The sequence below is a fragment of the Procambarus clarkii genome, chromosome 53 (assembly GCF_040958095.1).
Source record: "Procambarus clarkii isolate CNS0578487 chromosome 53, FALCON_Pclarkii_2.0, whole genome shotgun sequence".
Lineage (NCBI taxonomy): Eukaryota > Metazoa > Arthropoda > Malacostraca > Decapoda > Cambaridae > Procambarus > Procambarus clarkii.
Window position 1 is genome coordinate 15,229,751 of NC_091202.1, and position 18,379 is coordinate 15,248,129.

Here is an 18,379-nt window from a genome sequence, read left to right on the forward strand (position 1 = left end):
CCAGAGGTGGTACCCCTCACAAATTTATAAATATATATATATATATATATATATATATATATATATATATATATATATTGTGACAATAATCTCCTTCAAGAGATTGAGCCTGCTCTTCCCTCCACAAATACGTCGCAACAAATATATAAAACTACTATGGAAGAAATGTCCAACAACGACAACAACATCTCCAAGGTTTGCCAGAGCGCAAAACGTATGCAGCCAGGAACACCTGCTCAGACTCAAACCGCCAAACTACCCGTCTTACTGCCGGCTCCTCTGATTGGTCGCCGGTCGGGCTGCAACTGCACTCCACCCCCCATACTACTTGATGTCTGGGGCCGCCACGACCTCAGTCCTCAGAATATTCCGTGCTTTCACAGTTAACACTTCTTCCTGCTAGACGTAAGCTTTAGCGTACGTATACTGAGAGAGGTGATAGCTTAAAGCCAATATTCCAGCACCTTTCATTTACTTTTATATTGCACTTCTTGTTATTTTGTCTTAACGTAACTTTTCATTGTGTCATTTAATTATTCTCATTATTTTGATTGATTGATTTTATTATACGAATTTGTAAGTCCATTTTATTCATGTTTTGTTTATTTAACGTAATTAAAATTTCATTGTTAAAGTTTACTTGTGTTTTGTGTGTCTTCTCCTTACCTTACCACAGACGAAGTTCCAGATTTTCTATTTTTTTTTTTAATACTATGTGACGAGGCCATACCCCTAGCTTTGAACAGCCGAACACCAACGCGTTACCGTCACATATTATATGGGGGCCTGTCCTAGGAGCTTCACTCAGGTACTGGTGCCAAGTGGTAATTTATGGTAAGCGTATTTAACTTTGTTAACGTAGCTATACTATTTTTCATATTCAATTTCATTTTTTATAAGGTGCGGTGTATTGTGCATTACGAGAGTAACATATGGTGAAGGTGAGACAACTTTGGATTACGTGGTGACTGTAGGCCTCAGTCATACTCTTAATTGGTCATCTCTCCCTCCGTGTTATTACTCGTGTTTACCATCTTTGTCCCTTGAATATTTCTCATTTTTGACAGATCATCATATAGGTACCCTGGTACTGTGGTCTGCCCCGGGTCAAGAGTACCCAATCTTCTGCAATCTGACTGTAGGAGGACAAAGAGGGCCATAGTTCCTCTAGCTCGAACTGTAGTTGCTGAATTGGGACCTCAGCAGCAGTTCTCGTCACCAGTTGACACCTCGCACCCCTACACGTCAGTCAGAGATGATGATACATACAACGGTAGGGAATTAGCTTACTTTTTCAGAGCACAAAAGTTCGCTAATTCTGTAAGTATCATATTAAATTCAGTAGGAAAAACTTGCTTTATGTCCTATAGAGACTTGGCAAGGTATGCCTACATCCTTGGACTACCAATTTTACTTTTGAGGCATTTAACTGTTTCATTTGTTTTCGAAACTCTGTTTCATTTGTTAGTAGGATTTTCTTGCCCTTATCCTCTTACATGAGTACCGGGTACAAGATTTCCTGCGCCCTTGATTTAATTTAATCATTTAACATCTTTTACTTAACTTTAATTGTTAAAGATCTCACAGGATAGGTATCAGTTGCCACGTTGTCCTGTTTCTGACATTCACTATTGAATATTCGTGTACCTTTATTTGCTAATTTCACCATGTTTCGTCTCCAAGCTTTCCGTGCAAATCCAGCAGGTGAAATAGGGACTTTAAGTCGTGCCAAGAAGACTGAATTACAAACTCTTGCACATGAGTATCAACTAGAAGTTCCCTACCAAGCCAACAAAAATGACCTACACAACCTGTTGCTGGATTACTATTTAGAGCAAGGTAAGATAGACTCTGAAACTCATGAAACTTACTATATTGCAGAAAAAACTGATTTGGCAACGATGAAACTCAAATTGAAGCTGGCCAAGATTGAACGTGAGCAGCAAAAGGAAGCCCGCGAACAGCAAAGGGAAGCAGCTGCCATACGAAGGGAAGAACAAGAACGTGAGGCTGCCTTAAGAAGGGAAGAAATCGCACTCAAGGAACGTGAGTTTGCAATGCTCCGTGAGCGGGAAAGAGTACAGCTTGAAACACTCCAGGAGCGGGAAAGAGTACAGCTTGAAACCAAACAACGCGAGTTGGAGATGCAACGCGAACATGACAAGCAACAAGCAACTCTGGCTCTAGAGTGTCGTCAACGCGAATACACGTTGGAAACTTCACACCTCGCTCAACGCCAGCAAGCTACTGCCAATCTTCCCGTCAGTTTTAATATATCACATGCAAGTAAGTTAATGCCATCCTTTGTAGAAGCAGAAGTTGATGTGTTCTTTACCACCTTTGAAACCCTTGCTAATCAACTCAGTTGGCCTGTCGACCAATGGGCCACACTTCTCAGAGTCCATCTTACAGGTAGAGCTGCAGTCACACTCAGTACTTTGGCGTCTGAGAATGACTACCACACTCTGAAACAAGCAGTGTTGGACGCCTACCTCCTCTCTACTGAAAGTTATAGAAGGAAATTCCGTGACCACCTGAAGGCAAGTACCACTACCTTCCTCGAGTTTGCTAACACGAAACGGAGGTATTTCATGAAATGGCTGGAAGCAGCACAGGTCTCTACTTTTACAGAACTCGTCAACCTGATGCTTGTTGAAGAATTCTTGAGACGTGTGCCGCCTCCTGTCCGCCTCTACTTAGCAGATAAAGAAGAAACCGACTACCTGAAGTGTGCTAAGTCGGCTGACACTTACAGCCTCATCCACCGGCTGACACCCGAACCATCCTCCAGTAAGAAGTCATGGTACAGTTACGAGAAAGTGAGCCCTGATCAAGCTGGTTCACAACTGTACTGCAAGTATTGTAGACTCTATGGACATACCATAGACAAGTGTGGTAAGTCTCAATACAAGGGAACCACTGAACAACAAAAACCCAAACCAACTCCTCCTAAGTCCGGTAAGCCTGTGATGAATGTTGGTGTTAATGTTAATGATCTTTCTCTTTTCAGTAACCACCTGTATACTGGAACTGTCTCTGCCAACGGTTCAAATCCGGAGGGACGTTTCAAATTGAAGATCTTGAGGGACACAGCGGCTCTACAATCGATCATCTTGAAGTCGGCTGTGCCCAACATCACCTACACCGGAGAAACTGTCTTCATCACTGACCTCACTGCTACCACTCCATACCCTCTCGCCAGAGTCCACCTGGATTGTCCCTACGTGAACGGAGAAGTCCAAGTCGCCGTCAGGGAAAAGCCTTTTCCCATGCCTGGAGTGCAACTTCTCCTAGGCAACGACTTGGCAGAAGACCTGCAACCGACCAACCTGATCGTCATGGACAAACCCCAGGTGTGTAACTCTGTGCCAATAAACCCTATTCTAGAGTATGTTCCAGCAGAGGTTCCAGAGAGTGATGAAGTTTCTCCTCCGGTTCTCGTGACCACCCGTGCACAAGCCGCACGTCCACAGCCAGCTGACTCTACTGCTACCGCTGTCCCTCAAGACCCTCAGAAACTACCCCCGCATCTGACCAAGTTGGAGTTCCGTAAGTTGCAGAGGGAAGATCTTACTTTAACACCATTGTTTTTCCAGGCTGAGACTCAACCCGACAGTATTCCTGGGTTCTTCCTAGAGAACGACTTGCTTTACTGCAGATATAGACCCAGTAAACTGAAGGAGGAGGACGATTGGGCCAACATCGAACAACTTGTGATTCCTACCAGCCTGCGGCCCACTATTCTACACCTGGCCCACGGAGCACTCTCCCACTACGGCTTCAACAAGACTTACCATGGAATTCGTCAAGACTACTACTGGCCAGGTATGGTAAATAACGTCAAACAGTACGTAAAACAGTGTCATACATGTCAGATGGCAGGCAAACCGAACATCTCCATTCCCAGAGCGCCACTGATCCCCATACAGGTGCCTGCGGAACCTTTCCACAGACTCATAATAGACTGTGTTGGTCCTTTACCTCGGACCAGTTCAGGTAACGCCTACATCCTAACCATCCTGTGTCCTACCACCAGATTTCCCATAGCAGTTCCAGTGAAGAACATCACGGCTGCTACGGTTATAAAACATCTATTGAAGATCTTCACTCAATACGGATTTCCCAGGGAGATTCAGAGCGACTGTGGTACCAACTTCACCAGTGATCTCTTCAAAAGGACACTGGAGGAGTTCAACATCAAACAGGTATTGTCCAGCCCCTATCATCCTGCTTCACAGGGTTCTCTTGAACGTAGTCATCAGACTATCAAAGCACTCTTGAAAAAGTTTTGTAGTGAAACCTCTAAGGATTGGGATAAGCAGATTGACCTTATAATGTGTATTTTCAGAAGTCTCCCCAATGAGTCCCTAGGAGTATCTCCTTATGAGATGCTCTACGGCCGTAAGTGCCATACTCCCTTTAAGGCTTTCAAAGACTCTCTCCGAGATGCCACCTTCAGTGAGCATCAGAATGTGCCCCAGTTTCTTCAAAACCTTCAACACATTCTAGAGAGAGTCCACCGTTTTGCCCATGATAATCTATTGAAAGCCCAGGAGAGAATGAAGACTCATTACGACCAGACCAGCAAAGTAAGAAAATTCAAGCCGGGAGACTTCGTCCTTGCATATTTCCCTATCCCAGGTTCACCTTTACAAAACAGGTTTTCAGGACCCTACCGCGTCAAAGAGTGCAGGAATAATAACAACTACGTAATAGAGACTCCAGATAGGCGGCGGAAGACCCAGTTGTGCCACGTAAACCTCCTGAAGCAATATAATGGTACTCCTCCCACTGTCCTGACTAACTGTTCTACCTTCACAGAACCCTACATCCACAGTGAGACCATCCCAGCTTCTCCTCCCGAAAGCACTGACAAGGAGTCAGCGCTTTCTAATTCCGAAATCCTTAATGATCTTCCCAAATGCTTTCAGGATAATAATCGTGCTCCTTTGCCCTATTCTAATTCCACTCTCACCTCGTCAGATAAGCCCTTCATCCTCCATGTCGACGCCAGTGGTACCGACGTTGGTGGTGTCGCGATGCAGCAACGAGGCGAGGAGAATACACCTGTCAGCAATTACTGCTACAAGGAACTACGGAACAATTGGCAAGGAGCTACTCTTCCTCATCCTGAAGCTCCAGCACTTCACTCCACACCTGAAAAGTGCACGGTCCACCATCAACACGGACCACACCATCCTACACCTCCTGCAGCACGCCCACTTCCCATCTCCACGTCTTCTACTATGGGCTTGCTAACTGCAGAAATTCAACCTGGAGACACGCTATACCAAGATTCCGACAACATCTTAGCCAATGATCTCTCCAGAGTTTATGAAGTAGAAGCAACTCCATCCATTTCTCCACCACATAACGACGTACTTCTTCCAGAACCGCAGGCTTCGGGGGAGAGTTGTGACAATAATCTCCTTCAAGAGATTGAGCCTGCTCTTCCCTCCACAAATACGTCGCAACAAATATATAAAACTACTATGGAAGAAATGTCCAACAACGACAACAACATCTCCAAGGTTTGCCAGAGCGCAAAACGTATGCAGCCAGGAACACCTGCTCAGACTCAAACCGCCAAACTACCCGTCTTACTGCCGGCTCCTCTGATTGGTCGCCGGTAGGGCTGCAACTGCACTCCACCCCCCCATACTACTTGATGTCTGGGGCCGCCACGACCTCAGTCCTCAGAATATTCCGTGCTTTCACAGTTAACACTTCTTCCTGCTAGACGTAAGCTTTAGCGTACGTATACTGAGAGAGGTGATAGCTTAAAGCCAATATTCCAGCCCCTTTCATTTACTTTTATATTGCACTTCTTGTTATTTTGTCTTAATGTAACTTTTCATTGTGTCATTTAATTATTCTCATTATTTTGATTGATTGATTTTATTATACGAATTTGCAAGTCCATTTTATTCATGTTTTGTTTATTTAACGTAATTAAAATTTCATTGTTAAAGTTTACTTGTGTTTTGTGTGTCTTCTCCTTACCTTACCACAGACGAAGTTCCAGATTTTCTATTTTTTTTTTTAATACTATGTGACGAGGCCATACCCCTAGCTTTGAACAGCCGAACACCAACGCGTTACCGTCACAATATATATATATATATATATATATATATATATATATATATATATATATATATATATATATATATATATATATATATATATATATTAGTATATTTTGGTAGCAGTCTTTCCTGTAGACATATATTATTAAATATGACCGAAAAAGTAAGATTAATAATTCTAACACGAATTTTCTCAATCTTTCGTACATTTCTTTTCACTGTTGGAGGTAAATCAAAAATCAATTCTCCAAAATTCATTTTTATTTCTAGTCTGACGCGACACGAGCGCGTTTCGTAAAACTTATTACATTTTCAAAGACTTTAGTTTACAAATACACAACTGAATAGAACTTACGCATCTCCGATTTTATATCTACATTTTAGTGAGGTGGATGGGGTGAGGTGGCATTAATAGGGTATTAATTTCATCAACATAAGACAGAACAAGAGGTGGCATTAATAGGGTACCATGTGTCACTATCAGTGACACATGGTACCTCTAACTCCCTTCATCTCTCTCTCATATATATATATATATATATATATATATATATATATATATATATATATATATATATATATATATATATATATATATAAATATAATATATATATATAATATATATATATAATATATATATATATAATATATATATAATATAAATATATATATATATATATATATATATTTTATATATATATATATATATATATATATATATATATATATATATATATATATATATATATATATATATATATATATATATATATATATGAGAGAGAGATGAAGGGAGTTAGAGGTACCATGTGTCACTGATAGTGAGCCTTGTGTATGGTCAATAACAGGCTGTGTGTAGGACAGATAATAAGAGAGAGGGTGAAGATAGCTGGATGCTTAGAGCCAGCGGCAGGGAAATAGAGGAAAAGCCCTGATGAAGGAGGAATCAGTTTTGGACGAGGAAAGTGCCGCCGAACAGAGAAAACAGAAAATTGAACCGTGACGGAAGTGAGGCGGAGGAGAAACCTCTGACTAGGACAAACAATTAGTAAACTGACTCAATAGCGCATCATTTCGCGGAAAATTAATCTGAATTCCATACTTGACCAGAACCGCAATATATGAGGTGGACAGGTCCTGAGAGACAAGGCGGCAGGCCATTAACCGTCCTTACTAAACCACGTTACCAGAGGACACCAGAATATCCTCCTATGAGAGGTGTCAATAGTCAGAAACATAGTCCTTGTAAGCTGTAAAAATATATACTACCCGCCATGAAAATATAAATATACATAGTATAAGCCCTGGACTTTAGTTCTACCTAAAATATACAAAATACAAAACCTAAATATACAGCAACTACAGTAAAAACTGTTTAAATTATTATACTAACAAATTTCCAAAGGACAAACGCTAAATATAACAAGTAAGTGACTAAAAGATGCAAAGTGAAAGAGGGATAAGATATGATAAGAGATGAGCACGTGAAGGCCAAGCTGGCGTCAGCCTCCCGAACCTAGTCTGAATGGCTGGCTGGCTGGCTGGCTGGCTGGCTGGCTGGCTGGCTGGCTGGCGGCGTTTCCGTCATGAAAACAATGATATAGTTTTGTTGGGCGCGAGGACTAGTGAGCAGGGGAACCGGAGTGGTCTCAACAGGTGGGGGGAGAGCTGGGAGGGGAACACCAGAAGAGAAGGCCTGGAGGGAGGGAACAACAGATAAGAGACTAGTAACGGGGGGAATAGATGGGAGTCAGAACTGAAAATGGAAGAAGTGAGAGGGAAAACATGGAAAGGGACACTGGAAAGGAGGGAGGGGGGGGGGCTCATGATACACAGACCCCGTAGCTGGGATACAGTGATCGACCCGTAGCTGGGATACAGTGACCGACCCGTAGCTGGGATACAGTGACCGACCCGTAGCTGGGATACAGGGACCGACCCGTAGCTGGGATACAAGGACCGACCCGTAGCTGGGATACAGTGACCGACCCGTAGCTGGGATACAGTGACCGACACGTAGCTGGGATACAGTGACCGACCCTGTAACTAGGACACGGTCACAGTTCAGCTGTCACATTAGATGATAAATCACCACTCACCTGACCTGTTGGACTAACACAGGAGCTCTGAGTGGTCCTCGGGGACCAAACTATCCAAACACTGACGCGACAAAATAATGAGGCAATTTCTCGCATTTTAAACCCACCAAGAAGCACCCAGCTTCTTGACCCATCAAAAAGCACCCAGCGTCTCGACCCACCAAGTAGCACCCAGCTTCTTGACCCACCAAGTAGCACCCAGCGTCTCGACCCACCAAGTAGCACCCAGCTTCTTGACCCACCAAGTAGCACCCAGCGTCTCGACCCACCAAGTAGCACCCAGCTTCTTGACCCACCAAGTAGCACCCAGCGTCTCGACCCACCAAGTAGCACCCAGCTTCTTGACCCACCAAGTAGCACCCAGCGTCTCGACCCACCAAGTAGCACCTAGCTTCTTGACCCACCAAGTAGCACCCAGCGTCTTGACCCATTAAGTAACACCCAGCGTCTTGACCCACCAAGTAGCACCCAGCGTCTTGACCCACCAAGAAGCACCCAGCGGCTTGGCCCACCAAGTAGCACCCAACGTCTTGACCCACCAAGTAGCACCTAGCGTCTTGACCCACCAAGTAGAACCCAGCGTCTTGACCCACCAAGTAGTACCCTGCGTCTTGACCCACAAAGTAGCACCCAACGTCTTGACCTACCAAGTAGCACCCAGCGTCTCGACCCACCAAGTAGCACCCAGCGGCTTGACCCACCAAGTAGCACCCAGCGTCTCGACCCACCAAGTAGCACCCAGTGTCTTGACCCACCAAGTAGCACCCAACGTCTTGACCCACCAAGTAGTACCCTGCGTCTTGACCCACCAAGTAGCACCCAGCGTCTTGACCCACCAAGTAGTACCCTGCGTCTTGACCCACCAAGTAGCACCCAGCGTCTTGACCTACCAAGTAGCACCCAGCGGCTTGACCCACCAAGTAGCACCCAGCGTCTCGACCCACCAAGTAGCACCCAGCGGCTTGACCCACCAAGTAGCACCCAGCGTCTCGACCCACCATGTAGCACCCAGTGTCTTGACCCACCAAGTAGCACCCAGCGGCTTGACCCACCAAGTAGCACCCAGCGTCTCGACCCACCAAGTAGCACCCAGCGGCTTGACCCACCAAGTAGCACCCAGCGTCTCGACCCACCAAGTAGCACCCAGTGTTTTGACCCACCAAGTAGCACCCAGCGGCTTGACCCACCAAGTAGCACCCTGCGTCTTGAACCACCAAGTAGCACCCAGCGTCTTGACCCACCAAGTAGCACCCACCGTCTTGACCCACCAAGTAGCACCCAGCGTCTTGACCCACCAAGTAGCATCCTGCTTCTTGACCCACCAAGTAGTACCCTGCATCTTGACCCACCAAGTAGCACCCTGCGTCTTGACCCACCAAGTAGCACCCAGCGTCTTGACCCACCAAGTAGCACCCAGCGTCTTGACCCATTAAGTAACACCCAGCGTCTTGACCCACCAAGTAGCACCCAGCGTCTTGACCCACCAAGTAGCACCCAACGTCTTGACCCACCAAGTAGCACCCAACGTCTTGACCCACCAAGTAGCACCTAGCGTCTTGACCCACCAAGTAGCACCCAGCGTCTTGACCCACCAAGTAGTACCCTGCGTCTTGACCCACCAAGTAGCACCCAGCGTCTTGACCTACCAAGTAGCACCCAGCGGCTTGACCCACCAAGTAGCACCAAGCGTCTCGATCCACCAAGTAGCACCCAGCGGCTTGACCCACCAAGTAGCACCCAGCGTCTCGACCCACCAAGTAGCACCCAGTGTCTTGACCCACCAAGTAGCACCCAGCGGCCAGACCCACCAAGTAGCACCCAGCGTCTCGACCCACCAAGTAGCACCCAACGTCTTGACCCACCAAGTAGAACCTAGCGTCTTGACCCACCAAGTAGCACCCAGCGTCTTGACCCACTAAGTAGCACCCAACGTGTCGACCCACCAAGTAGCACCCAGCGGCTTGACCCACCAAGTAGCACCCAGCGTCTCGACCCACCAAGTAGCACCCAGCGGCTTGACCCACCAAGTAGCACTTAGCGACTTGACCCACCAAGTAGCAGCCAGCGTCTTGACCCACCAAGTAGCACCCAGCGTCTTGACCCACCAAGTAGCAGCCAGCGTCTTGACCCACCAAGTAGCACCCAGCGTCTTGACCCACCAAGTAGCACCCAGCGTCTTGACCCACCAAGTAGCACCCTGCGTCTTGACCCACCAACTAGTACCCTGCATCTTGACCCACCAAGTTGCACCCTGCATCTTGACCCACCAAGTAGCACCCAGCGTCTTGACCCACCAAGTAGCACCCAGCGTCTTGACCCATTAAGTAACACCCAGCGTCTTGACCCACCAAGTAGCACCCAGCGTCTTGACCCACCAAGTAGCACCCAACGTCTTGATCCACCAAGTAGCACCCAACGTCTTGACCCACCAAGTAGCACCTAGCGTCTTGACCCACCAAGTAGCACCCAGCGTCTTGACCCACCAAGTAGTACCCTGCGTCTTGACCCACCAAGTAGCACCCAGCGGCTTGACCCACCAAGTTGCACCCAGCGTCTCGACCCACCAAGTAGCACCCAGCGGCTTGACCCACCAAGTAGCACCTAGCGGCTTGACCCACCAAGTATACAGCACCCAGCGTCTCGACCCACCAAGTAGCACCCAACGTCTTGACCCACCAAGTAGCAGCCAGCGTCTTGACCCACCAGGTAATAATAATAAAGCCAAAGAAATATCTGCCTTTATCACTCCCTTTGGACTTTTCAGATATGAACGCCTTCCTTTCGGACTATGTAATGCCCCGGCCACCTTTCAGAGAGCTGTCAACCGCGTCATCCAGGGCTTGGATAATACCTACGCCTATTTGGATGATATCGTCGTAGCATCCAACACCTGGAGCGAACATCTGCTCTAGCTGCAACGACTGTTCGCCAGGCTCCTGACAGCCGGCCTCACCATCAACCTGGGCAAGTCCACTTTTGCCAAAGGTAAAGTGCGTTATCTGGGTCATGTAATTGGGAGTGGCAGCCTAGCTCCGTTAGACACACACACTCAAGCCATCCAGCATTATCCACAGCCTACCACCAGGAAGCAGCTCCTGCGCTTCCTTGGTCTTGCCTCCTACTACCGTAGGTTTGTGGGAAATTTTAGTACAGTCGCCACACCATTAATCATTTTAACCAGTCCCAAGCAACGGTATAATTGGACCATGCAGCAAACCGTTGCTTTCGAACAACTCAAATTCCTCCTCTGTTCTAATCCCATTCTCGCCTCGCCAGATATCACCAAGCCTTTCGTCCTTCATGTCGACGCCAGTGGTACCGGCATCGGTGGTGTCCTGATGCAGCAACGAGGCGAGGAGGTTCTACCTGTCAACTACTACAGCTACAAGTTGAAACACCACCAGAGGAACTACAGCACTATTGAAAAGGAGCTACTCTCCATCGTCCTGAATCTCCAGCACTTTGCTTCATACCTACAAGGTGCCAGGTCTACCACCATCTTCTCAGACCACAATCCTCTCCGCTTCTTACATCAAGCCCAATTCCATAACCAGCGTCTTCTACGATGGGCTTTATATCTGCAAGATTTCAACCTGGAGATCCGCTATATCAAGGGTTCTGACAACATCATAGTCGACGCCCTCTCCAGAGTCTATGAAGTAGAAGCAACTCCAACTATCACTCCACCACATGAAGACGTAACTTCTTCCAGAACCGCAGGCTTCGGGGGAGAGTTGTGACGATAATCTCTTTCAAGAGAGATTGAGCCTGCTCTTCCCTACATCATTACGTCAAAGTACAAGATACTATATAGAAGATACGTCCACCAGTATCGCCAAACGTTTTGCCCAGAGAGCAAATCGTACCCGGCACACCCCAACACCTGGCCACAGCCCGTAACCAGCAAACTGCTCATCCTCTGCCTGCCTGTTGCTGATTGGCTGGTGTCTCGTCGCACCTGCCCTCCGCCACCACCACAAGTCGACGTCTGGGCAGCAGCGCGCCAGTCTCGTCAGAATATCTTTGTGCTCCATGAAGTTGACATCTCTCGCTGGTAGACTAAGCCTTGGCTTTCGTGTACTAAGGGAGGTGGCAGCTTGAAGCCAGTATTCCAGCATCCATTATTTAATTTATTTTGCTATCACTGTAACTTACTTGTCTTAGCGTAACTTTTCATTTGCCAGTGATTATTCATGTTTTGTTTGTTGACTTGTCCTGCATTTTATGAGATTGCCTTTATTCATGTCTTGTTTTCTCGAGTAATTAATATTTCATTGTTTATATACTTGCGTTTTGTGTGTCTTCCCATTACCTTACCACAGACGAAAGGACAAACTTTTCTCTTTTTTTTTTTTTGTGATGTGACGAGGCCCTGCCCCCAGCTTTTGAAGCAGCCGAACACCAACGCTTTACCGTCACAATATATATATATATATATATATATATATATATATGGATTATACTAGCGATGCAAATTAGGATCATCCTGGTGATTGTTTTGGTGAGTGATGGAGGAGGCGTTTGTTTATTTTGATTGGGTGATGGTTGGAGAACTGAGATAATATTTAAATATGGAATGATGGGTGGATTGACGAGGCAATGGATAAGGTGCTGTGATAATAGGTAAGGCGGATGTGATAGGTGGAAAGTTGTGTGTGTGGAATGTGATTATCCGACGTTATGAGTTACGAAATCTCTGATGGATCGGGTTAATGGATAAGGAGGTGGTGAAGGGTAGAGAGAAAAGGCATTGGATAGGAAAGAATATAATGGGTTCGTGCGGAATATACGATAAATAAAAAGAATTGTGTTTGGAAAGGAGGCAAAGGGCAAGAAAGATATGATAAAAGGTTGCGATCAATGAAGGTAATGAGTGGAGTGAGGTGTTTACTGGTAGAGTAAAAGAAATGAGGTATAGGGTGAGGAGATTACAGGTTAATAACGAAGCTATAAACACACAGATCCCAAGGGTCTTACGAGTGAGGAAACAAGGCTGGACAAATAGGCGAAATTTGCTGAACCTGTAAATAGGTTGTGATGAATAAAATGTAGGTGTACGGCAGTCCTCCCAATGGCTAGTGTCAATGTCCATCACATTTACAAAAAAAAAGAAAAGAAAAAAAGTTGACTGCGTGACTGTTGCCTCCTGTGGTCAAGTAAAAGGGAAAAACACGCAAAACAAATCGTATGAACAATGAAACTTTAATTGACTTGAAACAAACATGAACAAAGATAATCCCTTGGCTGTGTACAGTGCGAATTAAACAAAATTACAATGTCAAAAAATAATATAAAATAAAACAATAGTTACGTTACTCTACAATGAACAAGACAAAAAATGAATTAAAAGGTGCTGAGAATATTGGCTGGCTGAAAACCTCCACTATTACAAAGAACGTATACTAGATAGATGTATCAGCCTTGAGAGCACAGAATATTCTAAATCCAAATACTCGTGCACGCTTTGTCATCGGCTATGCAGATGGCGCTGAAGTGGAGTGGAGTCGCCGATTCACGAATGGGAAGTGTGCTGGCTGGAAGTGGTAGTTTGGTGATCGACGAGGGTGGTGTGGCGTCAGCGAGGAGGGGGAGGTGGAGAGCGAGTGTAGGGTACGTATACCCCCCCCCCCCCTGTAGAAACGTATTCTACTAAATATGTACTACTCTTGATTGTAGTATCTAGATGTTGTAGATGTACTGAAGTAACATGATGTAGGAAAGAGCTGGCCAAATCTCTCTTTAAAGAGATTATCGTTACAAGGTACACACTTCGATAGTCCCATAAACGCTCAACGGTATGCCGAGGGTCAGAGAATGTCACCTACGCGCCTGAGAGTCACGCCAATATGAAGAGCCAATATCGTTTTAAGACAGAAGTAATTAGGTTTTGGAATAAAAATGCATGTCGGTGGGGGGGTTGAAAAGTGGTCGGGAGAAATGAAAGAGAATTTTAGGTGGGCGGGAGGAAGGCCTTAAAGGTGGCAGGTTATAAGGGCCGCTGAACACCGCAGTAGTGGTAGTGCTGGCATGGAGCCTCTCCCCCATCCCCCCCCCCCCCCCCCCACTATTACACGGCTCTCAGTATTACCTCCTACTGATGACTTTATTATACAACGAGTCAAGATAACGCTGCCACGGATGTTACTCGTTCAATATTACCGGAGTTCCGCGTCCCCCCGGCCCTCTATTATTGTTCCGGGAGACACATTGCGAAGACGCTCAAGAAAGTTACGGGCGGCGTGATGAAGTCTGGAAATATATGAAAGGTCGTCAGAGAACCTTTGGTGGAGCCATGTCTCGGCAATAATAAAATATTTCGCCTGTAAATTTCGAGGAAGCGCGTGAGGCGAGGTGGTGTTCAGTTCTCTACGATGTGATGTGAAAGGGAGAGAGAAAAGGACCTATGGATGTAAGGTTGAAAAAGGGGTTAATTTATTGATGCAGGGATGGTCAGATAATGGAATTATCAAACAGCATGATGGGCAGCCGGATATTTGGATAATGTAAGGATGGGCAGAATGACAAATGGATGGATCAATTAGATATATGACACTTGGGATGAGGATAGGTTTCATGGGTTGTGAGGCATGGGGTAGTGAGGCATGGGCAGCGAGGCATGGGTAGTGTAGTGTATGGGTAGTGATAATGGTGGTGGTGTATTATTGGTATTTACTGAACTGTTCATATTCACAAGATGGCTGTGGATTCTTCGAGCCGCCATTGTTGATGGTTCAGCTATAATGTTTCCACTGCTACTCTTGTCAGTTGGTAGTCCCAATGGTTCTGTTTTCATGCTTCCGTTGTCCCTGCTCTTGTTGTAGTGATGCCGTTCTCACTGCAGACTTTTTTTTATAATTCAGTTCTAATGCAGATGACATTGTTCTCATCACACAGAGAGTAATCACACTAACATGATTGTATCAGTGAGAAATCCTCATCACGGCTTCTGCGGATTTTCTCATTGTAGGAATGTCGGCGACGTTCCAACGTCTGGCATGACTGTGGCTCTCTGAGTGATGCTGGAGCATCTCTGGGTGATGCTGGAGCATCTCTGAGTGATGCTGGAGCATCTCTGGGTGATGCTGGAGCATCTCTGGGTGATGCTGGAGCATCTCTGGGTGATGCTGGAGCATCTCTGGCGGATGCTGGAGCATCACTAGGTGATGCTGGAGCATCACTGGGTGATGCTGGAGCATCACTGGGTGATGCTGGAGCATCACTGGGTGATGCTGGAGCATCACTAGGTGATGCTGGAGCATCTCTGAGTGATGCTAGAGCATCACTAGGTGATGCTGGAGCATCTCTGGGTGATGCTGGAGCATCTCTGGGTGATGCTGGAGCATCTCTGGGTGATGCTGGAGCATCTCTGGGTGATGCTGGAGCATCTCTGGGTGATGCTGGAGCATCACTAGGTGATGCTGGAGCATCACTGGGTGATGCTGGAGCATCAATGGGTGATGCTGGAGCATCTCTGGGTGATGCTGGAGCATCACTAGGTGATGCTGGAGCATCACTGGGTGATGCTGGAGCATCAATGGGTGATGCTGGAGCATCACTAGGTGATGCTGGAGCATCACTGGGTGATGCTGGAGCATCACTGGGTGATGCTGTGTCGTGACGCTGAACCCCGGTTCATTCCGAACACAGTGATTACACAACACATAACACCTTGCCTCAGCAACCGTTACTACCACCGTGTACTCCTACACACACCAGACCCTTGATGCGTACCACTAGGTTTGTATTGGAACACAATGAATGAACATATGGAAGGTATTTAAAGGCCGTCGGGTTTTGTCATTTAATTACAAAGAATAGACTTTGACAAATAATAACATATTAACATACTCTATTAGGTCAATACACTTCCAATACCCATAGACCACTTGACCTCCGCGATCACCACCCACACTCGTAACTTCCGCCTAAGTCCCTAATACGGAATGATTACTACAACGCTCCACACCCGGTTAGTCTTTCATTCCATACTCACATACTGCAGACTTAACTTGGTCACTAAGATCACCTCAGGTTCTAGCATAGCTACACTTCGCTGCTGCCGCAAACGGAGATCCAGAGGACTTCTCGGTTCAACTCCCACATCTCTGGGTGATGCTGGAGCATCACTGGGTGATGCTGGAGCATCACTGGGTGATGCTGGAGCATCACTGGGTGATGCTGGAGCATCACTGGGTGATGCTGGAGCATCTCTGAGTGATGCTGGAGCATGTCTGGGTGATGCTGGAGCATCTCTGAGTGATGCTGGAGCATCTCTGGGTGATGCTGGAGCATCTCTGAGTGATGCTGGAGCATCTCTGGGTGATGCTGGAGCATCACTGAGTGATGCTGGAGCATCACTGGGTGATGCTGGAGCATCTCTCGGTGATGCTGGAACATCACTGGGTGATGCTGGAGAATCACTGGGTGATGCTAGAGCATCTCTGGGTGATGCTGGAACATCTCTCGGTGATGCTGGAGCATCACTGAGTGATGCTGGAGCATCACTGGGTGATGCTGGAGCATCACTGGGTGATGCTGGAGCATCTCTGAGTGATGCTGGAGCATCTCTGGGTGATGCTGGAGAATCACTGGGTGATGCTGGAGCATCACTGAGTGATGCTGGAGCATCACTGGGTGATGCTGGAGCATCTCTCGGTGATGCTGGAGCATCTCTCTCTCTGGGTGATGCTAGAGCATCTCTGGGTGATGCTGGAGCATCTCTCTCTCTGGGTGATGCTAGAGCATCTCTGGGTGATGCGGGAGCATCTCTGGGTGATGCGGGAGCATCTCTCTCTCTGGGTGATGCTGGAGCATCTCTCTCTGGGTGATGCTGGAGTATCTCTCTCTGGGTGATGCTGGAGCATCTCTCTCTGGGTGATGCTGGAGCATCTCTCTCTCTGGGTGATGCGGGAGCATCTCTCTCTCTGGGTGATGCTGGAGCATCTCTCTCTGGGTGATGCTGGAGTATCTCTCTCTGGGTGATGCTGGAGCATCTCTCTCTGGGTGATGCTGGAGTATCTCTCTCTGGGTGATGCTAGAGCATCTCTGGGTGATGCTGGAGCATCTCTCTCTCTGGGTGATGCTAGAGCATCTCTGGGTGATGCTGGAGCATCTCTCTCTCTGGGTGATGCTAGAGCATCTCTGGGTGATGCGGGAGCATCTCTCTCTCTGGGTGATGCTGGAGCATCTCTCTCTGGGTGATGCTGGAGTATCTCTCTCTGGGTGATGCTGGAGCATCTCTCTCTGGGTGATGCTGGAGCATCTCTCTCTCTGGGTGATGCGGGAGCATCTCTCTCTCTGGGTGATGCTGGAGCATCTCTCTCTGGGTGATGCTGGAGTATCTCTCTCTGGGTGATGCTAGAGCATCTCTGGGTGATGCGGGAGCATCTCTCTCTCTGGGTGATGCTGGAGCATCTCTCTCTCTGGGTGATGCTGGAGTATCTCTCTCTGGGTGATGCGGGAGCATCTCTCTCTCTGGGTGATGCTGGAGCATCTCTCTCTGGGTGATGCTGGAGCATCTCTCTCTCTGGGTGATGCGGGAGCATCTCTCTCTCTGGGTGATGCTGGAGCATCTCTCTCTGGGTGATGCTGGAGTATCTCTCTCTGGGTGATGCTGGAGCATCTCTCTCTGGGTGATGCTGGAGTATCTCTCTCTGGGTGATGCTGGAGCATCTCTCTCTCTGGGTGATGCGGGAGCATCTCTCTCTTGGTGATGCTGGAGCATCTCTCTCTGGGTAATGCTGGAGCATCTCTCTGTGTGATGCTGTAGCAACTCTCTGGGTGATGCTGGAGCATCTCTCTCTCTGGGTGATGCGGGAGCATCTCTCTCTCTGGGTGATGCTAGAGCATCTCTGGGTGATGCTGGAGCATCTCTCTCTCTGGGTGATGCTAGAGCATCTCTGGGTGATGCTGGAGCATCTCTCTCTCTGGGTGATGCTAGAGCATCTCTTGGTGATGCGGGAGCATCTCTCTCTCTGGGTGATGCTAGAGCATCTCTTGGTGATGCGGGAGCATCTCTCTCTCTGGGTGATGCTAGAGCATCTCTGGGTGATGCGGGAGCATCTCTCTCTCTGGGTGATGCTAGAGCATCTCTGGGTGATGCGGGAGCATCTCTGGGTGATGCTGGAGCATCTCTCTCTCTGGGTGATGCTAGAGCATCTCTGGGTGATGCTGGAGCATCTCTGGGTGAT

The 18,379-nt window shown here is 47.2% G+C and overlaps 1 protein-coding gene across 1 annotated transcript; it reads left to right on the forward strand.

The window, feature by feature from the left end:
* The first annotated feature begins 7,024 nt into the window (after nt 1–7,024).
* LOC138352393 (putative uncharacterized protein ENSP00000383309) lies at nt 7,025–9,741 on the forward strand. Its single transcript, XM_069304878.1, has 2 exons — nt 7,025–7,089; nt 8,763–9,741. The coding sequence occupies exons 1-2, from the start codon at nt 7,025–7,027 to the stop codon at nt 9,739–9,741; spliced, it is 1,044 nt and encodes a 347-aa protein (XP_069160979.1).
* The last annotated feature ends 8,638 nt before the right edge of the window (nt 9,742–18,379 follow it).